Source organism: Neofelis nebulosa, chromosome 7 (assembly GCF_028018385.1).
Source record: "Neofelis nebulosa isolate mNeoNeb1 chromosome 7, mNeoNeb1.pri, whole genome shotgun sequence".
NCBI classification, from domain to species: domain Eukaryota; kingdom Metazoa; phylum Chordata; class Mammalia; order Carnivora; family Felidae; genus Neofelis; species Neofelis nebulosa.
The window spans coordinates 17,763,343-17,786,903 of NC_080788.1; the positions used below are offsets into that span (position 1 = coordinate 17,763,343).

Consider the following 23,561-nt stretch of genomic DNA (forward strand, 5'->3'; position numbering starts at 1 on the left):
ACCTGCCATTCATCAGGGCTAAAGCACCCCCCCCACCACCTCCATTTAAAGATATTTCTATAAGATTAAAGAAGGGTTTTAGAGAGGAAAAAAAATCTCCCCGTTAAAAATCAGTTTTAAAAAAAAGGTGCTTGATCACTGATCAGCATCAAAGTTTTGCTGCCCACGGGAACAGGATCCATCAATGTAAAAATGCCTAAAGGAGAGGGGGTCTTAGTGATGGGGACAGAAGCGAGGCATTAACATTCAGAAACAAGCAGTTTCATAATTAAGCATCTCAATTTGACTATAATTATGTCACTCCTTCACTGTCATAGTTCCTTTATCTGAAGAGTCGTAAATTTTCTGATCAGGTAAAGAAGAGGGGGGCAGTCAGGGGAGAGTGATGCGGGGCCAAGCTGACTTAAGCCTCACTGGGGAGACAGAGCAGGCTGCCAAGAACTCATCAAACGTGGAAACATGGAGCCTGGCCATCTCCAGGGCAAAGCAGGCCATCCAGTGGCTGCTGGGTGTGCTGTGCACTGGACGGTTCAGGGGGCTCCCTGGGAACTGGCATGGGGCAATGGGGACAGTAAGGAAGGGATAGCTATGGACTCAAAGAAAAGCAGGTCTGGATTCAGCTTGGCTGCTTAGCTCTGCACAGCACCTTACAGGTGTTATGTCAAGTCTCTGGTGCCTCAGTTTCTCTCTTCCCCAAAATGGAACAGCAGTATCCACCCTCTAGAGTGACAGATTCCATGAGAATGGCCTGGCACATACCGATTGCTCAGCGAAGGCAGGTCATGATCGTAAACACAGTCCTTTCTAAGCAATTAATGGCCACAGGGATCCAGAGGGCAACTGGGGTCCATTCACCAATGTACGGATCACGTGCAGAATCCACCTCGTCCCTGATTCCTCTCCACCCCAGAGGCCACACCCCAGTGTCCAAAAGGGACCTGGCCTGTGTGGGATAGATCCACGGGCATCTCAGAGGTCTAGCTCATTGCGGGACACGCTGAAGCACTGTGAGGGGACATGGGTTCTAATCTGCAAAACATCGAAAGGCAGGGGAATCTTCTAAAAGGTTCTGGAGAGCTTTAACACAGGTTAGCAAAAATGTACTTTTGTCAACATGGTTAGATGCCTGGGATTTCTGTTCAGAGAAAAGTGAGTCACATAAAGACACTGGACAAGAAGACCAAGATTCTGACCCAATAAGATGCTGTAGCTCCGTTTCTACCATCAGATGAATAGCTCTGTCTTGGTGCCGTTCACAGTGTGCCAGTGTCACTTACTGACTCACCCGTCCCTCTCACTGGACCCAGAGCCCTTGATGGTGGAAAAAGGAAGCAGAAAAAAAGGGAGTGATGGCAGGGAAAGGATAGAGTATGCATAGGTGGAGACTGTCTTTGGGCAGCGTCCCAGGTTCTAATCCGGCTTGACCCTCAGAGTCCTGGGTGTGGCCTTGGCTAAATCTTCCCATCCTTTTCCAAGTTAGTTTCCCTCTAACCCGCTCGGACTTTTCCGGAGGGTTAAGCAGAGCGTGTGAAATTATTTCCTAGAAATATTTCCTTTATGGAATGCAAATTCTAATTGAACTTTTATATATTCCAGAGCCTAAGCCTTTTCTTGTGTGCTAATGGCAGCACATCCTTGAATAACCAAATCCAGAGATAGCGTGCAGGTCTGAAGGACTCTGCTGTGAGTGACAAGGAGTAAGACCAGGTAACTCAGCCTCCTGCAGCCCTTACTTCTCCACTGCAGGAATTCTCTTCTCGTTTGCTAAACCTGAGCATGTTCCACGAGGTCAAAGTACTTCAGAGTCATCACGTCCCGTGTGCTCTCCCCCAGGCTCCCTCTGAGCCAGAAGACACCCCCCTCCCCCAGTCAAGTATACGTTTAGATACACAGGACAATGGCAAGGCTGTGTCTATCACAAAGGTCTCGCCTAACTGGAATACAAACATGAAGAATATTAATTGGAACATGCAGGCCCAGGTGACGTTCACCATGACAGTCGTAATTTTAGTAAAAATGGCAGGTTCATGAAAGCACCTGCTTGAGGTCCTGGAAGAAGGGATTCCTGAATTAAGTCAGGGAACCATCTAAATGATCTCTATGCTTCCTTTCCACCCTGAGATCCACAGATGCACAACATTTCCTCCAACTGGCTTCTTCATCCCCCATTAGTAGTAGTCCCTGGGAGCCAGGCCTGGGGCACATCGCCTCCCCCCCCCCCACCTCCTCCCCACCCCCACCCCGCCACTTACCCACCTGGAGAGACAACCTCTTTCCTCCAGGAAACTCATTTCTGGGGCCCACACCTAAAATGTCCTCAACATGGAAATCCAAAGAGTTAAGTCTCCTTAATCAAGCTTGTTCATACGCTAATGGCATAATTAGCTTGGGGGGGGGGGGGCAGTGGGGAGATGATAGGCAACACAAAAAGTTAATGGTTACCTGTTGTGGTTTGCCTTAGTTGATTCGTTCAAACATTAACTCATTTGCTATAACCTCAAATAACACAATAAAATCCTAGAAGAAATGGAAGTTTGTTTCTTTCCATTTTCTTGACATATTAAATCACTGATACAATTAACTGCGGACTGGCCTAAACTGCTCCAAAGCTTTTTCAACCTGCTAATTAAATTTGCCCTCACTGCCCTGATAAAAATTCTAGGAAACCTTGGGCTTCTGGCATACTACACAGTAGGAGAGAATCAAATCTACCGACCTCCAAACTCCTGATCCACTTAATAAACAAAAAATGTTAACAACATACATTTTTTTAAAAGATCTACATGGCTTCATAACGTAGACATTCCAAGTCTTCCCACAACGTTCAGTGAAGGCTCCTGACAAGAGATTAATGAGCTGTTAACCGCTATCTTCCAGGCCTAGCGATTTTGGCTTCTCCCTCTACTACGGAGGCAGTGCAAAAAGCAGCAAGTATCCCGCGCCATGCTAAATGGAGCTGCCATACTCAAACATCTTCACCTTTACTGTCTGTGATCCAAGCTGCTCTATTAGCAGGGAGAAGAATCTTGGCTAGCTTCAAAGCTCCCTCATCTTTCCATTAGTTCAAATGGCAGCCCTTCCCCACTCTCTTCTTTGCATTAAGTAGCAGGAGCTGAAAGATGCAATCAATTTAACAGTTCATTCTGCCCATTTACATTACTTATTTGTTTTAGCAGTTCCTCTTTGCCACAAATGCCTCCTTTGCCCATTCATGTCTGCATACTTAACATAGATTTAATATTTCTCTGGGCCAAAGATCATACGCTGAGTTTTTCTTTGACTGGAAGACAGAAGAGATGAGGAGAGGGGGAGGATGTCTGGAATCCCTTCATTCTTGTAGACCACTCCAGGGAGCAATTCTCCATACATTATCAAAAGCTTAGATCAGCACCCACACGTTTCAGACCCAAAGTGCAGGGGGAAGAACAGGAGAAGCGACTAAAACGCACTGAGCCCATCTGTTTCAGGCACTGTTAGACACTTCCCTGACCTTGTATCATAAAACTTGCTTGGTGGCCCCGTGGTGGAGCAGGGAGTCGAACCCAGACATGGACCCCCAAGTCCACATTTCATACAAATCATGCCATGAGTAATCAACCAAAAGTCCACCATACAGAAACCAACTGAAGTCCTTTGAGGGCAAGAATCACACACATCTTCTTCTTCCTCACACACATCTGCTTCTTACCTCCTACAGCACTTGGTGGACACGTTCCAGATTTGACTCAGAATCCTCACACCCAGACAGGCAGGAACCTGGCAGTGCTGACTCTCAGCTCCTATCCTGACTGCACACCTACAGACCCCTGCAAAGGCAACTTCTTTGTTCCCCCAAACCTGAACATAAGCCCTTGGAGAGAGAGTCCTTCTTTTTGATATCAGATATAAAGTGAAAATGACTAGCTTCCCACCACCACCCCTGCCTCATCCAACCATCATACACCAAAGGGATAGAGCTTCTGGATAGAGCTCACTCAAAAAGTCTTCTCCCACATGGAACCAAAGCTGTGGGCAGTAGATACAAATGGTATCTAAGACAAACAGACTGAGGGCAGGTGGGGGGCACAGGAGGGGGAACTGGTTCGGACCTCAACCACCATTCAGATTTCTGCTTTTATGAAATAATGTACTCCGAATTCCAAACGCCTTACCAAGTTTTGGAGCACAACCCATTCACGAGTTGAGGGCCATATATACAATGCCAGGCAAATAGTACTGAGCAAGTGTAGACATTCTTAATGAAAGGCCTCAATCTCACTTAAGACAAATATTCTTCCCATGCAAAGCCCCAAATATGGCACTCTCCCCCTCCTCTGCTCTCAGCACTCTTTGCCTCTCCTCTTCTTTTGGCCAAAATTCTGGAGCGCCTCATTACACAGCATAAATGCTCTATCTCTATCCTTTGGAATGTCATGTGTTTTATTTTATCGCATAACAAAATCACAAGTTTCGTTCACGTTGCATGGAACTTGCCCTAAATAGATCAACAGAAACAATGGAGACGACTTTGGCCAAGTAACAAATGTGAAAACCTGCAGAGACACATCGAGACCTAACTTAGATGGCACTTCTCATTCAAGCCTCTTCACCCTTCTTCCTTACCACAGGAATGATACGTATATAATATATTCTCTTTCATTTCATGAGAATGGTAAGGAGGAGCAGGAGACCCAAAATAATTCACAACTCAGCAGAGGTTAAGGACTTACCCAAACCATGTTTAAGTGTACATGCAGGTACACTCTCAAACTTTCACTCATGCAATTGCTCTTAGACTTGGTTGATAATGAGTTGGTTTACCCATTCCAGCTAGGACTGCTTTGGTCATCTAAAAATATTTTATCAATCCCTTTTTAAAGTTCCTAGACTAGAGTGAGGCAGTATTAGTGCCTAAGATTAGTGTGCTCACACCTGCCCTTCCCTAAGTGGAGACTCCCTAGTCTCTACATCCCAGACACCTCCCTTCCCGCACAACCCAGCCTCCCCATCTTCACGGGAACCAAACTACTCACATGCTACCCAGGGTCAAGCCCATGTGGGAGATGGACTTGTATGAAACATCTTTTCCATGGGCCTCCCTCTGGCAATGAAGGTAGAGAAGCAAAATTTATAAACAGGGCTCAAGTCTGGACTCACAAGGGGCTTATCATCTATTTGCAGAAAGACACAAATGGTGAGTAAGCAAGGTCTTCTGAAATGACTGTCAGCAGAGGGAAATGATCACTGACCAGAGAACACAGCAATGGCTCCATGCCTACTCCATGCCAGTACACAAATGACTCACAGGTGCATGAGCCCTCCGTAAGGGAGATGTGGGGAGGTCTCACGGAAGAGCAGACTTGAGCCAAACCCTGAAGCAGACAATGGTTAGGGAGAAGCCAAGCAGACAATGGTTAGGGAGAAGCCATGAAGAGCATGGCAACGTCTGCCCCAGCTGAAACTCGCCATGATACACACCAAAGCCAGATTGCCTAGAACCAAAAATGCACACAAATGTAAAACACACCCAACTCTCAAACTACTGAGAAAGTATTTTAGTTTCACTTTGATCAAGCCAAAAGTGCTTCTGAGTCCAAAGCAACTCAGCAGTATCATGGTAGACATCAGTCACTTGCCATGATAGCAGGAAACTCTTGCTGGGCTATCAGTTTGCTCAGATTCTGGATGAGGGAAAGCCTACTTTAGTTGAAAAGAATGATTTAGATGAATTTAAATTCATTCAACATAATCGTGTTACATCGGTGTTTCTCAAAGTACTTATGAATAATTCACTTTGGTAACAGCAAAAGCCAGACCAGAATAAGTCACTTCAAAGATACAAGACTTAACATAAATCCTACTGATTTTCCTAGTCTCAACGCCTTCTCTAACCACTTTTATTTCTTTCTACCCTATCACCGAGATGCTTCGCCAGCCTCCTATCTTACTTACATCTGCTACCAGCTCATCAGAGCCTGTGAATCACAGCCACCTCCTGGGACCCCACAGCCCACCTACCACTCTCCAATCCTGTCCCTAAGGGTAGAGCCCATCCAAAGAGCAGGTCAAATGCTTTATGCCTTTGCAAGTCTAGAATGTCTGTTTCTATTTCTCTAGCAGTACTGACTGAAAACCAGGGCCGATGGGTCCATCTTAGGTTCCTAACACCCTACTCTGCAATAATGAATCTCAGAACTGGAAGGAAATTCAGGCTCACTTGGTTCAAAAAGATGAGGAGACCAAGGAGCAGGGAGACTGAGTGCCTGGCTAAGGTGTGGTGGAGGAGGTCCGATCAGCGCTTTCCACAATACATGATGTGTACAAAATTTTCATGCAAGCTCCACTGCACTGATCAGCTGCACTGCCCCCTTCTCCTTCCTGCCATTTGATGAGCCAGTCACCCACCTCTCCAGGCTGCCTTCAGAGAGGAGAAGGCACCGACCAGAGGTTTGCATTTATTTTGCTACAGTGGAGGCACTGAAGACTGGAGTTACAGGAGGTTGAGGAGCTGCTGTAAGCAGAGTCCACGCTTCACGCTTTTTTTGAAAATGCATGACGTACACCAGGCTTGTTTACACACACAGAATCTGAATGAGCTCATACTAAACGATTCACAAAAACCACTCACCTTTTATTGATTAGCTGAAGTGGGGTCTGAACACCATCCCAATTACCATTTCCCTCTAATGACCACTTAAATGCCTTCTCCATCAGCTCTTCATCCACACTCTGAGGGTTTCCATGAATGCCGTGCCCGGCAAGACAGAGCTGCAGTTACCCAAACGAACAGTATAGACCTTCCCGCAAGACCAAAGCAAGTTGAGGGTCTGAAGCCCCCAACCTTGCAGTGTGACTGCATTTCCGGGGGTCTTCCTGGGCATAGTAATTGGGCAGAAGGAAGCAAGGCCCTGACAGTTATCCCTATGGGCCCATCAGTAAATCTAAAATCAAATTCGTCCTGCAAAACAACTTTCTCTTGAAATGGTGGTCTGTTAGGTCGGCTTCTCCTGTTTTACCAATTATCCATCATATAAAATTTGCTTTAATTAAGCACCCCTAGACATTCACCCTCCTAATCACCATCTCTGGCATCCCGTGACTTTTCCACGGAAAGTCCCCCCCCCACAACAAACAAATATTTGTTGAGATGAAGAAGCATTCTTCTGAGAAAAATGACGCGTTCTCAGAATTCCATTCGTAAATGACGACGATGTCAAGATCCTTCAAGCCCTGACTGCCTATGAGCCTAAAAAAGATGGCCAGGGATAAGGTGGCAGGTGGCGAAGAAGAAGCAGGAAACCCAATGATCTCAGAAGATGACACCATGCCACCTGGACCATGCTGCCTCGCTGGTGTCCCCTAGACCGTGCGTGAAATTATAAAGAGCAGGTAAAGAATATGCCCTTCTGCATCCAGGCTTCCCTGTCTTTCCTCGTGGGTGGGAGACAGGACAAGGTACATTTTCCACAACCTTGCTTAAAATCTGTTCCAAAGCTTCTTTGACACAGTTATTCAAAACCCTTTAAAGGAAGTACCTATGGATTACAAAATAATCCAATCATTTCAAGTTCACTGAAGAAGACAACAAAAACTATACCCCTACATCCTACCTGAGGAAAGACTAGGAACCTATCAATATCATCTACTTGGCAAAGCATAAAGGGACCATTCAGAGGTCAAGAAATCAGAATGGAAATGTCCTAGTAGGTTACAACTCCAGGAACAAGGCTAGTCCCTTCTGACCTAGGGATCTAGCTAGTTTCCATTTGTTTGCATATGACTGCTAGTACCTTCTGTGGGGGTCAGGGGTGGGGAGGGGGACTCCTAACTCGAACACCATGGCTCCCCAGGAATGTTTCTAATAATACCAACCTTCATCTTGCCTTTTTTCTTGTATCGTAGGCTATTTGCTTCCCCATCTTTCTTTATTATTTTCCCACCTCTTTTTACTACTATGTCCAACTCCCTGGTCTCAGGCAGCTGCTAAAAACCATCCAAGCACTTTGCATCTATCCGGAAATCCAGAATGGCAGCCCTGGTTCATAGATCCGCTGCCAAGGGCAGATGTATGCATATCGCAGCTGGGCCGTCCTCCCCAGGGGTCCCTGGGCACAGTGGGCTCGGGCCCAGGGCCTGCATGGGCTCCGGCAGCTACAATCTCGTAAACTCCATCCGAGTCCCTTCATCAGAACTTGCAAACACAAATTAGAGGCAGCTACATGCTGGGTCAGTCCGCACAGCCTTTTGTACACAAGGCTACGAATGAGGATCAGGCAACACCGAGTCTCCAAACACGTTGCCTCTGTTCCCATCCCACGTGGATTCCGTGAAAAATGGCACGAAGAAACGAGAGACGACCGGGCGGTTGTTTGTGACCAAGGCCAAGACACAAAAAGCGACTTCTGTCCAATAATGAGATGAAACAGAAACCGGGCTTCCGGGAGAAGGCCTGACATTCCTGCACAGCATTTTCCCACCCACCTGATCCCCTCGAACGGAAGGAAGATCTAAGGGAGGACAGAGAGAGCCACTGTTTGTTTCCTGCACTGGGGGCGAGAGGAGGGAAAGGAAACAAAACAAAACAGCCTAAACAGGAGAAGAGGCCGGGTGGGAGCACAGAGTGGTATGCATGAGCAAGTACACACACACACACACACACACACACACACACACACACGCACGCACGCACATACTGCGAGCCTTTCCCAAAGAAGAGAAATAAACAGACATGCTTCAGCCTGGAGCAGACGGTTGGCTACCTTTACTATGTGAGACTGGCATTTGTCACAAATAAAAATGTACATCCTTGTGATCTTCCCCCAAATCGTGCCCACTCTATAACCACTTTACTGCTCTCTGCAAAAAACGCATTAAAAAAAAAAAAGATAACATTTAATGTTAGTATCAAACAAGAATCTTGTTGATATTTCTTAAATTCTTCCCCACACCACGCTTGCAAGCAGAATAAATTCATAGGGTTTGATAACCAAATAAATAGAGTTTACATGTAACTACAGAGGCCCCACTGGCATCCTGATACAGTCATATGTACCTCACTGAATGTTCTTTAAAGATACGGCTTATCTGGACAGACACAAGAATTTGAACAATTTGGATTAAATTAGCAAGATCCACTCCTACACTATGCCATGCTATTTATGATAATTGAATTTTTGCAATTTAGAAAAAGCCATAGAGAAAGACCATTTAAGATATGGCAGTAAACATACACATTCAATGCAGTTTAATGCTCACAATTCTAGATGGCCTCAGAATGCAGCTCTTAGACAGTTTAATTTTAGAAAGACTAGCAATTGCCTATCATTTCCCAAAAACCTACTATGTGCTCGGCAGTCTGTCTGCTGCTTTGTAAGTTCTGTCCCTGCCCCGTCCTGTTTCACAAATGGAAGATGGGGAAGGCAGCCTCATTCCAGGACCTGGAAACACACGAGGCTAATGAGCGGAACCCTCTCAATTCATCGACTCTTCTTAAACCTTTGCCGTATGATGCCACCTGTCCATACTGGAATGTAATACGTGTGTGTGTGTGTATGTATGTATCTCCCATTTTGTACAAAATTACATACTCTTGCAAATATCAACGTTAACATGCCATGATGGTCCACTGGGGAAAATCACACCTTTCAGGTGCAGAGCCACTGGACATGCTTGGAGACCAGCCGAACAGAGGATGCCAGGCGTGTGATGGCAGGTGCTGTCTCCACGGAACCCACAATGACAACTATCAAGGTTGGATACCCCCGGAATGTCAGTAGTGAGGCCCCAGCCAGTCCCATGACACTCAAAGGACTGTAGAACAGCGTCTAAGCTAACACGCAGGAGCACAGTCTTACCTGGATGGCCACTCTTCCTGTCTATGACTCGCCCTTTTCCACTGACCCCAGGAGCCTGCAGCACTCCCTGACCTGAGATGACAATCATCTCCACCAAGCTCTGAGAACTGCTCAGCTCTCATTCCTGCTCCTGCAGAGCAGTTCACACAGTGACAGGGAAGACTTTTCCAAAGACTGAGAAGATAGGCTGGATACAGAAGAGAACCCAGAATGCTCTAGATTTCAGATTTTGACCAGAGGTTCCTTCTTTCACACAAAAGATTACAACATGTCTTAAATCTAGATTCTCAAGTTATGCACAGTGATAAACAGACGCCTGCTCTGTTTAATATCCTGTGTGTCACAGACAGAAAGATCGCATCTCCTGCTACCAGAGTTCCGGGAACACTGTGGCTGTCTCTCGTTTGCTCCCAGTCAGGGGCGCAGTCCATCCCACGATGGTGCTCAGAGACCCAGATTCAGACAGCCTGAGTCCCGGAGTCACATCACACGCTAGAAGGAGGTATGGTTCCAATTCATGGCTTCCAGCTTCACCACGGGCCAAACCTAACTTTTGAACCACCTTATGCATTCAAGTTGAGCGATGCAGTCTAGCACAAGGTTAGCCCTGGGCCCACGTGATCCACGTCATTCCCACTCAAATCAAGAATGTCACACTGGCATACACATAAGAAAAGCAAGATAGAAATGTTAACGTAACAAAAGAGGCATTTTAGGACTAGAAGGAAAAGAGGACAACCTTTTTTTTTTAACTTTTTTTTTTTAAAGCTTATTTATTTATTTTGAGAGAGAGAGAGATAGAATGTGAGCAGGGGGAGGGCAGAGAGAGGGAGAATCCCAAGTAGGTTCTGTGCTGTCAGGGCAGAGCCTGATGCGGGACTCAGTCCCACAAACTGTGAGCAAGACCTGAGCCAAAATCAAGAGTCAGACGCTTAACCGACTGAGCCACCCAGGTGTCCCAGAAATCAGGACAATCTTACAAGTAGGCTCAACTGGTGAGTTCTGAAGGGATTTCAGATATTTCCAAACACCTAGAATTGCAAAAATCACCCTAGGAGAGTTATTCTGAAAGCCTTTTTACTCTCTGAGATCCTTATTAAAAAACAAACTCCTGAAGGGAACCCAGGAAAGTGACACCTTAATTAGGGGAAAATCAGCCAAGAACAAAGCCTTTCAAGGAGCCAGGCAGGAGAACTAAGAGATAGGGGTGGGCTCAGAGGTGTCCCAGAGAGCCATGGACACAAACTGCTTCACCGTCTTGGTAACAAGGGTCGACAGTCAGGGAGAACAGAATGTGATCTCCATGCTTGACTATAAAAGGCATAGAAATGAGGCCCAGGGGCATGTGACCCCCTTCTAAATAAAGATCACCCCCACACTGGGAGCAGCTGACCAGAGCAGGGGCCTTCCGGGGGAAGAGAGACAAGCTCCTACCATCAACACCATGCCAGACCCGCTCCACTGGCTGCCTTCTCATCCAGGATCCACAGACCTGCCCCGGCTCCAGCTGGAAAATGCAGGCCCCTCTTCTCATCCACCTTGGGCAGTCTGGAGGGCCCAGGCATGCTAGAACCTGGCGGCCGACCACACAGTGTTTCGCAGAAAGAAATACCCCTCACAGAAGCTTAAAACTTGGAGGAGGAGGAGGAGGAGGAGGAGGAGGAGGAGGAGGAGGAGGGAGAGGAGGGGAGGACGGAGAGGAGGGGGAGGAGGAGAGAATTAAGATGAAGTAGGCACATTGCAGGGCAGAGAAACCGTGTCCCTCACCTCACCCCACTCCAGCAGGTGATTTACAAACACTTAAGCAAGCCCCTCACTTTCACCCGGCAGGCCAATCTCTAAGAAAATGAGGAAGGGGAACAATTTCACTCCACACACCAATACCGCCCTGTGAGAAGTTGATAAACAGGAACATGAGAACCTATTTTTTTTGGGGGGGGAATGCAGAATTGTCTTTTTTTATACTACCTGCCTTCATTTTGAGTCCCTGATCTCATCAGCAAGATGGCTGTAAAATGTTTTCCTTTTGTCAATAAAGGGAGCCGTTTACTGCCTTCTCGCACAAAGGCTCCAATCTGCTATTTTCCTGCTTTCTCATTTGGAAGGCAGTGGGGAAACGCAACAGACCCCGGGACCACTGTTTCCAGTCAGCACCCTTCTAATTGAAAGAAGTCTGTGCCACCAGCAAAGCTGGCCAGGCTCGCCACCTTCATGAATTTCCTGGCAAAGACCAGGCCTTCTCGCAGGCAATACAGGGATGTGAGTAGACCACAAGCTGTTCATCCTGATGGGTTAAAGAGGACTTGGAGACACTGAGTTTAGTGGTAAGTTTTAGATTTTTGTTTTGTTTTTTGGGTTTGTTTTTTTTTTGGTTGGAGGACCATCCATACCTGAAAACAAGTACCAGAGGGGTGCTTGGGTGGCTCGGTTGGTTAAGTGCCAGACTCTTGATATTGGCTCAGGTCGTGATCTCACAGTTCATGAGTTCAAGCCCTGCATCGGGCACCATGTGCTGGTGCGGAGCCTGCTTGGGATTCTCTCTCTCTCTGCCCTTTCCCTGCTCGCTCTCTACCTCTCTCTCTCTCTCTCTCTCTCTCTCTCTCTCAAAATAAATAAATAAACATTTAAAAAAACTGAAATCAAGTACCAGAAAGCCCCAGTGGCAAGCAAACGCCAGATGCCACTGAGGCAATTCAATCGGGCATGAAAAGAACCCCAGGTGCTTCCAGAGTATCCACCCTCACCCGCCCCCCTCCCTAGACACGGTTGGCTTTCAGCAAATAACTGTACAAAGTAAGGGACGGTGCCAAGTGCCACAGGCCAAGTTCAACTTTTAAGATGGTTTCTGCACTTCTCCATCACCTTGGGCCTTGAATCCTTCTGACAAGGGCAAGACAGAGAAGAGCTCCTACCATCCACGGCTGATCCTCCCTGCCAGTGACGAGCCGGACACAGGGTTGGTGATGGAGCTCCTGGGTAGCAAGGACCGTGAAAGCGACACAGGAGACATCCACATTTCATAATCCTCGAGTCTTTTGGCTTGCTGAGGACTGTTATTACACACTGCTCTCTGCAGAGGGGCGGGGGGTGGGGGAAACAGATCTTCCTGACAATAAATCTTTCACAAAGCAGGTGCGTGCTCACCCCTGGGGTGACACCCGTGCTCTTCCAGATGCGGAGGACGCGCCCAGAATGGACTCAGCAGTGCAGAAAGTGCCACTGCCAGGTTTCTCTGCTACGGGAAAGGCCCACCAGAGTCTGCAAAGTCCCAGAGTCCTATGCCAAGGGGCAAGAAGTCTGCCAGTGAGGGCGGCCACCTGGCCAGCACATGCAAGCACCATCACGGGCCAGGGACATGGCAGGCAGAAGGCAGGCAGGCAGCTTGTCGGGGGCATGCATGGCCCAATTTCATGAGATTCCACAAGCTCCCACTACAGGATTTCAGGTAGAGGAGCCTGTCGGTCAGAGCATGTGTTAGGGCCGAGGGGCCGAGGCAGGGGTGCAGGAAGGCTGGAGAGAGGCCAGGTCGCTGAAAAGGGCAGAGGGGACAGCGGAGGGTGGTAGATCTGAGAAACCCTGGGATGGAAAGGGCTTGTCTTGCAATTGGAGGAGGAAGCATCCAAACACCCAAGTTCCCGACATGGGAGCGTGGAGCACCAGAACGCTGTCCACAAAGAGACAGAATAGAAGAAAAAGACTCAGTAGAAGGGAGGAGACAGAGAAGACTGGAAGACACTGAAATGCCTGTGGTTGTCTAGACAGGAATGGATATGTGGGTCTAAGAGCTTATAAAGAGGTCTAAGCTGAAGATGATATTTACAGACCAGCTGTAGACAAAAGGATGGTGAAGCAGCAGGTGGAGCATTCTGGGGAACAAGGGCAGTGAAAAGAGGCCTAGGATGGAAGTCTGGAGACCGCCAGGTACTAAAGACTAAACCGAGGAAAAGGAGCCGGAAAAGGAATGGTTGTAGACATAGGAAGAGAAGCAGTATCTTCCTAGGAGGCCGGGTTTGGGGGGGGGGGGGGGGTGGTTGGGGGGGAGGGGTGGTCACCAGGGCTGAAGGTCAGGGCCACAAGTTACATTTTTACAGAAGGGAGAACACCGTACATGACTTTTTAAGGGTCAGTCACTCTTTAGCCGTAACTCAAGCCTGCATAAAACCACTTCTCCAAATCATAGGACAACAGAGAAATCCTAAAGTGGGTGGAGAACCCACGAAGTAGTCATTTCCTTGATGGGGCTGTCTACGAAGCTGCCTGCCACCCACCGCCCAGTTAGGATACCTAAGAAGGAGCCGAAGGAAGAGCACCAAGTAAAAAGTGCATATGAGCACTCCATGATTGAGGCCTTCTCCGCGGTGTCACAAATTTCACACGCATCCCTGATTTGACGTAGCTCTCCAGACGCTCTCCCTGCTTCTGTGGGCAGCCCTGTGGAGAATAACTGAATGGGGTTCTTCCACACTTCACTGTTTTAAATGGGCATCTTAATGCTTACGTTGACTTCAAGGTAGACATTGTGTCCAGGCTCAACACCCTTCACCAGGCTCCTTGAATGACTCATAAGCATCCTCCTGGAGAGGGATATCACAGCACTGCAGTGCTCAGCCAGAGAGACGATGGGGGACAGAGAACGTATGGTCTTAGAAGGAGTGCTCTAAAACAGCACTCTCCAACAGAAACAGAATGAGAACCACACCTGTCACTTCAAATGCTATAGTAGCCACATGACAAAGTAAAAAGAAACAGGTGTAATTAAGTTAATAACATATTTTACGGACTCCAGTCTGTCCAAAATATTATCATTTCAACAACAAAATATTAATAAGGAGATACCTTACTTTTTCTCCTGACCCTGCTACATCTTTGAAATCCAATGTATTTTACGCTTTGAGTGAGTCTCAGTTCAGACCAGGCCACAGTTCAAGCCTGAATGAAGCCACATGTGGCTAGTGGCTACCACATCAGACAGCATAGGTCTGAAGGGAATCTATGTAAAGAGAGAGCTCTGATTCAATTAGAAAAACCTCTTAAGAAGCCTGCCCATGCATGCTGGAGTTTTCCTGAAACTCCCAGATGAAGAGAAGACAATTTCCTTGAATGCTGGTAGTAATTTTTCAATAAATACTCCCTTGTAAAATCTCAGAAAAACGTCAGCAGGACTGAGAACTGGCGGGGGAGAAGCCTGCAGGGTGCGGCCTTGGGGAAGCAGGTGTCCAACCAACAGGCCTGTCAACATCAGCCATACCAGCACCAAGGCCCAATTTCTAACCCCCATTCTTTTTTCTGGTGCTTTTCCTTTTTTTTTTTTTTTTTAAATAGTCCAAGTGCCCTATGAAAAAGACAGGATCTATCCCAGATGAAGAAACTGAGGGCCAGGCAATTTAAATTACTTGCTCATTCCCGGTCCCAGCTACCAGACCTGGACCCAGAAACCAAGCCTCGCCTCTGCTCCAGGCTTCTTCAACAACCAGCTGGTCAGAAACAGCCAAAAATCCACAGTGAGGCCAAAGTAAATATCGACTGAATCACTGAACAAGTGCCCACCTAATGACTTTTTAAATAACACCTCCCTTTTGTACAGAGCTTATGAGTTTTCCAAGCAGTTTCACACACATTTGGTCACCACTGAGGAATAATATGGGACTGCCCTAAGGAACATTCTAAAGGTGCCCAACCATGGCCCAGAAGGCTCGTCCAAGGTCACCCAGGCCATTTACACCGCATCCAACATCTTCCCACTACACACGATGCCTCCCTTGCTGACGCCTTTTTCTTTTAAAATAAAATTTTAAAATGTCAAGACTACTTAAAAAGGTATTTTTGTTGTTTTCTCAAAACCAGTGGGTAACCTAATGGTAGGGTACCGTTTTAATCAATCACAAATGTGACTTTAGCACAGGACCTTCTTCCAACCCTAGCCAACAGGGACTCTTCAGCGGCCTGATGGCGTTCTTGGCCATCCAAGGTCCTAGCTGAAGCCAGTGGGACCCCTTCCCTCATTAATCAAATGTTCATGTACACACTGATGGAATGATAGCAAAAAAGTGTGAGCTGGGTCAAAGAAACCATCCTTTTCCTGCTTCAACCCTGGAAGGGAAACAGAAACAACAGCTACCTGTGGGGTCTGGCCTTTGTTTTGTTTATTTTATACACTTCATGGTTTAGGCGAGCCTACCAATTTGGGATTTCTTGGCTTTTCATGACTAGCTAGAATACATGAGCTCCTTGGGTCTTTAACTGGGCCAACCATTAAATAATAGCTATTTATAGCTACCACGCTGACTTCCAACCAGTGAGAGGAATCTTCCTGGCCAATATACCTAAACATTGCTAAAAGCAACACAGCAAAGGCCCAGAGTCACCTTCTAATACCAAACAACTTGGGTCTCAAGGTATTGATCACAATAATTCAAGAGTCTGGTTATACTCAGGCGTAAAACGGGCAGACTGCTGATGAACAAGAAGGTTAAGAATACCACCACCTGGACCAGAAGAGCAGTGGGCATATTTCAAAATTCTTCCACTGAGTGATTTCATAAGACCTGTAACTCTTCAGGGGACGGAAAAAAAAAAAAGATAGAAAAAAGGAAATGGAAGCACTGGGGTGTACAACTGTACTCACTACACAGCCACCTTCAAGTACAGCCTGAATGTGGGATTCCTGAAACCTGGTCCAGGGCTCTCGCACCATGGCCAGGTGCTCCATCATAAACCAGCAACACATAAGCATCATAACGTCACTGGGGACCAAGGAGGGAGTGGAGGTCACCATTTTCACAGGATGTGAATTGCATTAGCTCTTTACTTTTCCTTTATTCAACCATATTCCAAGTATATTCATGCTAAGGAAGTCCCGCCATGCCAAAAGATCTCTTTTCGTGCAAAGGATGAACGAGTTGATCCCTAAGCAGTCCCTGACTGCCAGGGCGTAGGCCCTTCCAAACACAGCGGATCACCTTTCTCATCAGAAATCCAAAGCTGAAGGTCGGTGAGCAAGCTTCTAGCCCAGAAGGGTGGTGGATTATTTCTAGTACATGATTTGAAAGGTCTTGATGGCAGCCATGCCACAGTCCCGCATCCCATGAGTTCCCGGATGCAAAAGGAAGCCAACCAAGACCCCCACCGGCACACGGCAGGCGGACGTGTCCTCAGTGCCACATCACCGCACCCTCCCAGCAGAACCCCCGGCAGAACCCGTGCGTTCCAAGAGGAGGAGGGCAAGGGAGAGAAGAAGGGGAAAGAGAAGCGGCACAGGGAAAGCCACATCAGCGCCATTCTTACTTTTCTGGCAGCGGTTGGTCGTCCAGCAGCGGTAGTTGTATTCATTGTTGATGGTCGTCTTCTCGCACAAGGGCTTCTCCTCCATCGTCCCCGGACACAGGTCCCCGCATTCCTTTGGGGGCTTGTTTCCCACGATGTAGTTATTAGACACCGCATCCAGGATTAGGGACCAGTCCACCGTGGAGAGGTAACAGAGGTCAGCGTTTTTCTCAATCCTGATGGCCCCCCGGGTAATGTTCCTCAGATTGTAAAGCCCAATATCCTTGAGATTGGTCATCTCAAAGATGACCAGGGCGTAGTTGTAGAAGAGTTTCCAGCCGCGGATGACCGTGAGGTTCGGGAAGAGGTCCCCGAGGCTCTCGAGGCCGGCCACGCGGAACAGCAGCAAGTACTCGGTGATGACCGTGAGCTTGGGGAAGCGGTAGCTGCGGTAGTCCTCTGCCTTGGAGATGAGCAGGATGTGGAGGTAGCCCTCGATCACCGTGCAGTTCTCCAGGCGCTTCAGCTGCTGATAGTCGTTACGGATATCGATGCCCGGCCCGCAGACTGGAAGGGAGACAAGAGGGCAAGGGCGGGACACGTCTGAGTCAAAAGGAAATCATTTTCAGAACTACTTCCCAACCCACAATATGGTCAGTTTTCAGGAAACCTATCTTATTATTGTTATTATTAAAGAAATAAGACTCAGTTCTTCGCAGCAGACCAGCTTTAGGTATAGGGCCGCAGGCGGACTATCTGAGTCTCTAGTTGGTCAGCTGTCATTCGTGAAGCGTCTACTCTGGGCCGGACGTTGTGCAACACACACGGCGACCATGGGGGATGCCGTCCCTGTCCCACTTATGTGTAAACCACAGCTCTGAGCCCGGGGTCGTACACGAGAAGCACATGCGGGAATCAAGGCTGCAGGCTCCAGAGCTGCCAGCCGCTCACCCCCCACCCCTTCCGCAGAGCACCAGTGCCCAAAGTCTGAACAAACAGCTCAGCAGCCACATAACAACTTCCTACCGCATCAAGCCTCAAGGACACCAAGCAGCAGTTGATATTGGAGAACAGTTACCCTGACCTAGAAAGTAGGGACACAAAGAAGCACATTCCCACATTTCTTGCTACCATCTGATGCGGGCCAGGTGGCCTTGTGTTCTTCCCTAATACTGCGTGAATGTAGATGCAAAGGCTAACTTAACAGAAAGGCAAGAATGCACGGTTTCTATGAATAAAAGGGATATGCAATCCCAACTCTAATATTTTATGAATCAAGAATCAAGAAAGCAGGCTTCCCATAGGAAGGTTAGGCAACAGAATAGCCAAAAGACAGTAAAACTCATCCATGTCTCAACGTCCAAAGATAATCACTGTTAACAGTTCCTATGCCAGTGATCCTCTCTCTGTAAGGAATTTGATTAAGGTAAAGGAAATCAGGCAATAATATCACGTTTTCAAATACACTTCAATCACTTAATATGAACATTTCACCAAATCAATAAATGTCCTTCTACGTTATCACTTTAAGGAGATACTGATTCTAGGCTGTGAATATGCACCATGAGTTCTTTTATTTTTTAAAAAACCAATCCCGTATTGTTGGATATTTAGGTTATCTCCAATTTTTCTCATCATAAGGAACATTCCAGGGAACATTCTCGGCAGAGATCCAAGACTCTTTTCTTGAGATAAGTCCCTAGAAGTAGAATTGCTGGACCAAGGCATCTGCAGATTTGAAATGCTTTTGATAGAACAGCCTTGATATCGGAAACTTTTATTTTTAAAATTCTAAACACATACACACACACACACACACACACACACACACACACCTTGGTTAGTACCCTTTCTTAGGCTTTAATAATCACAAACCTTCCATTAAAGCTTCTCAGATAGAGTCAAGTTTTCTGACTGGTGTAATTCATTAGTTTTTGGAGCACTCAACATATATGATGCTGTAGGAAGTGCAAAGAAGTGGTACCTGCCCTCTGAAGAGGCTCACGGCGAATGCCAAGAGCTAAGACCCACGACAAACAACTGTCGTATGTGGCAGAAGCTGGTCAGTGGTGTGTAGAGTGCAAGTCCACTCTAGATGTGAACCGAACTGGGCAGGACAGACAGCCTTGGAGCTACCCACAGAGAGGAGGCCCTTTCTGTGGCAGGGCTGAGGAAAGCCCTTGCATGCCCTGACTCCTAGAGGATGGGTAGGACTTAAAACTGGGTATTAACATTCCAGAGGCCAGAGAAAAGGGAAAGCATATACACTCAAGGGACAGCAACACTGATGGCCAGGGATGTAGAGAATAAACGAGTTTGGTAGAGTCCCAGTCACAAAAGGTCACACATGGGGATGGAAACTTTCGTCTCAGGAATGAGGCCCCTCTCAAGACTCTCGAGTGGGAGAGAAGCCCAAGGGAGACCTTTTTTTGGAGGATTAATCTGTGGTCAAGTGCAAGACAGAATCAAAGTGGAGCAGCTGAGGGAAAAGGGAAGACCAGTCCAGTGGGGGACAGAACCATAGACAGGAACTGGACAGAGAATGGCAGTCAGGGGGTGGGGTCCAGGGGACCCAAGAGCAGAGAAGCAGTCAAAGCTTGAGAACCTACAACCTGAAACCTCATTTGGTCCACTTCCCCTCTTTTGCTGATGAGCAAAGGAAGCCTCTACAACAAAGAAGAAAATGGGAGAAACCAGGGCTCTGAGAACATCCCATGCTGGAAAAAGGCTGTGAGGGAAGCTTTGTTTCATTCTGTCTCATCTCACGTGTTGCTCTCAATAGTACTTCACACTCCGTAATATCATCACCCCTTTGCACAGGTGACGTATGTAAGATGCTGGCCCCTTCACAGCAAAGCTTGACGTGTGGTTTCTGGATAGTCCCAGCTCCTAGTATTCTCACCAACTGGTTACCCCCAAACTCCTCCAGCTAAACTTCTGTCCCAGTCATGGTACCAAACAACTCTTTGCAAAGCCCCTGATGACATTATCAAAGCCAATAACAATTCCCTGTCCTATTCTTACTTGATCCTTCCAGTTATCTGACATTGCCTCCTTCTCGAGGCCTCTCTGATTCCACACACCCACTCACCACCCTCAGGTCCTACCTCACCTCTAAATGCTGGCCTCTGGCCTCAGCCTCCCCCCTCTCTGTCCTCTCACATGGACAGCTGGCTTCCTGTGCCACCCATACACTAGATGATTGTCAAATGCATGCCAGTGGCAGCTCCAGAGTCGCATGTCCATCTGCCTACTCAACATCTCCATTTAGGTGTCTGATAACACATTCCCTTCCTCCGACAAAATCTGCCTCCTGCACTCTCCTATCTGGGTCAGTGACACCCCATTTTCTGAATTGCTCATGTCCAAAATCAAGGGCTCATTCCTGATTCCTCTCTCTCCCTTTACACTGTATAGTTCCCATCCTCTTGGGCATTATGCTAACTGCCATGTCAGATGGAGAGACAAACGTTTTGTGTTCTCACATATACACAGAATCTTAAAAAAAGTCAAATTCACAGAAACGGAGTTAGAATGGTAGGTGTCAGGGGCCGGGAGCTGGGGGAAGTGGGGAGGTGTTGGTCAAACGGTACAAAGTCCTCGCTCTAAGATAAAGAAGACCTGGGGAGCTAAGGCACAGCTCGGTGACTGGAACTGACAACACTGTATTCCTGGAAGTTGTTAGGGGAGTAGATCGTAAATGTTATCTAGACACACACACACACTGTACACACAAATTATACTTATGTAAGAGGATGTGGAGGTGTTAACTAACTTTATCATGGTAATCATTCTGTAATACATACACGTATCCAATCAGTACACTGTGCCCTTAAACTGATGTGTATTAATGTCAATAATATCTCAAAAAAAAAAGCTGAAAAAACAAAACAAACAAACAAAAAACAACAGTCCTCTTGGCTCCAGCTTCCAAGCCTGTGGGAAGCTGGGATGTTCTTCCCACCATTACACCCCACCTCTTCTGTACACTGTTTCTCAATGGCCCCATTCACTCCCCTCCCCCCACCCCCACCCCACCCAGGGCATGTCTGCCCTCCTCTGGCCTTCTTCTCATCCCAGGGTCTCCCCCACTGATCTGTCCCACTAGTGTCAGCTCCAAGAGGACAGAAGATTATTTTCTATTTCACCCACCACGACACCCCCAGTGCCTGAAGCAGTCCTTGATGTATGGTGGGCACACCATTAATTCACACGTAGAATGAATGGATTTCACTACATCTGTCCATCTCCACTGCTCTAGCCCTGGTCTGAGCCACTGTCATCTCCAGCCTCATCTACACCTTCCCCACCATCCCGTCTCTGTCCCTGTCTACTTCTATCTCAGCTGCCAGTATGTTCTTGCTTAGCACACTATAGCTGCCAAGCGCCTGCCTTCCTTATCCCCTGTCTGAAGTGTGTCCCCTGTCACATGGACAGCCCTCCACTCTCGTCCTGTCACCTCATCAGAGCTTTGCCCCAACACCCTAGCTTTGAGAATCCCCCCCCTAACTCTCTCCCCCCACCTCATTTCCCTATTTCACTATTTTTACAGCACTTTTCATGTCTGAAAAGTGTCAGGCCCTGAAAGGATGTATTTAGCTGAGTGATCACTGTCTATTACCCTCATGGAAATGAGAGGCTCTGTACAGTTTTCTGCCTGTCTCCCATGCCTAACATCCAGCATAACGTACACGTCTGACATCCAGCAGCTTCGTAAAGATGTGCTGCCTGGCTGGGGGCCAAGGTGAGCCTAAGGTGGGATGGGGAGAACAAAGCATCTATCAGATAGGTGCCACTAGAATTCTCTCAAAATCAAGAAATGTCACCCAATGATAGTTTCAGGGCAGTGACTCAATACGCAAGTCTTCTTTGCTTTTGAACTATTCGTTTTTTCCTAGGCCCGCCTAAAATTTTACATTCCTTCTATGCCATTATAAACTAAGCGTATTAGTTTACTCTGAAATGATAAACAGAAGTTTTTAGAGAGGAGTACTTGGATGCGGTCTGGTTTTGCATTCAGCATGTGTTTGATCCTATTATAAGGTGTTAGGCAGCAATTAGTTTGCTATCATTTCCTGCAGACCAGAAAGCTCGGGACCCAGTGAAAGAGCATGAAGCCTCATAACCAAAGTCTGCCAAAAGTTTATACTGCGATCAAAGACACTGGGAAAGAATCGGCTTTGCCATGTAGACCACTCAGTTAATGAGCCATGATACAGAGCTGATATGGACAGATTCTTCAAATGAAAGAACTATTTCCACACTGGACACTTTTCCCCCATTTATAGAAGAAAAGAAAAGGGGGGAAAAAAAACAAGGAAGAAACTAACCACTTATTCCTGAAGAGAAGACAAGCCCAAGCCACAAAGTGCGAGGCAGGACCCGGCTACTGGGTGTTTTGGATTCCAGGAGCGACACTGTTCGCCTTTGGGGTATTTTGTGATAGGAACAGAAAAAGGAAAACCCAGCTGGGCCAGGAATGATAACACAGTGTCCAGAAGGCACAAGCCACAAACAGGAAAAGAGAATTCAGCATACTTCACTGGGGCCGTGAAATAATACAAGCATTAAGGGAGTCAATATTCCACACAGCACACTAAGGAGAGACAGACACACCCTTGCTACTACTCACTGATGATTAAAAGGAAATTGCAAAACACTGTTTCTCCCTTTTCAAAGCAGCAGATATCAAAAAAACACACACACAAAAAACACCAAAAAAACACAAAAAAACAACTCGCCTTTACGAAAGGCATTGGAATGTGAGCTCTCAGGCTGGCCCCATAAAGAATAATCAAAGCTTATGGAAGTGAAAGCAAACAGGAAGCAGAGGGAAAGAACACTGTGGAAGGTAGGGGCAGCATGAACAGACCGCCAAGGCAGGAGCAGAGGGCACGGGGAGGGATGAGGAGGAGAGAGGCAGGGGTGGTCTGGTACCCCAGGCCAGGACCCTTTGGAGGGAGGCAGGCAAGCAGACAGGCAGGCGAGGACCTGGGGGGGTAGAAATCACTTCCCCCAAACTAAAATTTTAAATTAAGTCTTTTAGTTGAAAGAATACTGCTCCCCCAAAATTTCCTATGTATTTTTAAAACATCAAAGGGTAGAATTTCTGCTCTAGGGACCTAAGGGAACGACATAAACAAACGATACATATTCGGGAAACAAATCCCTAAGAACTGCTAATATAAGAAGGGTTAATAAAAAGCATCTGCCTGAGAAACCCCCCCCCCTCAAAAAAAAAAAAAGCTATGAATCTAAGTATGTGAAAGAGAGGAGGAAATCAATGACCGCTTTGGCATGCTCTATGCGAAACACAATCTTGTGTCCTAGAAAAAGAAAAATGGGATGACTTAGGTCTGAGTCTCAAGTTCCATTTACCGGCTCCAACCCTCAAGGGGGCACATACCCTTCCTCAGCCTCATTTTCTTCACCTGCAAAATGGGCTGTTCATACCTACCCGAAGGA

General features: G+C 47.1%; 1 protein-coding gene across 2 annotated transcripts in view; it reads right to left on the reverse strand.

The window, feature by feature from the left end:
• The window catches only part of IGF1R (insulin like growth factor 1 receptor), a 303,326-nt gene that overhangs the window by 232,620 nt on the left and 47,145 nt on the right, over window positions 1–23,561 (reverse strand). The window contains exon 2 of one of the 2 annotated variants that reach the window (XM_058736718.1): window positions 17,118–17,663. In XM_058736718.1, the coding sequence (XP_058592701.1) occupies window positions 17,118–17,663 (546 nt within the window). Of the gene's footprint in view, window positions 1–17,117; window positions 17,664–23,561 lie in introns of those variants that run through there. The other variant, XM_058736719.1, reaches the window with a different exon arrangement.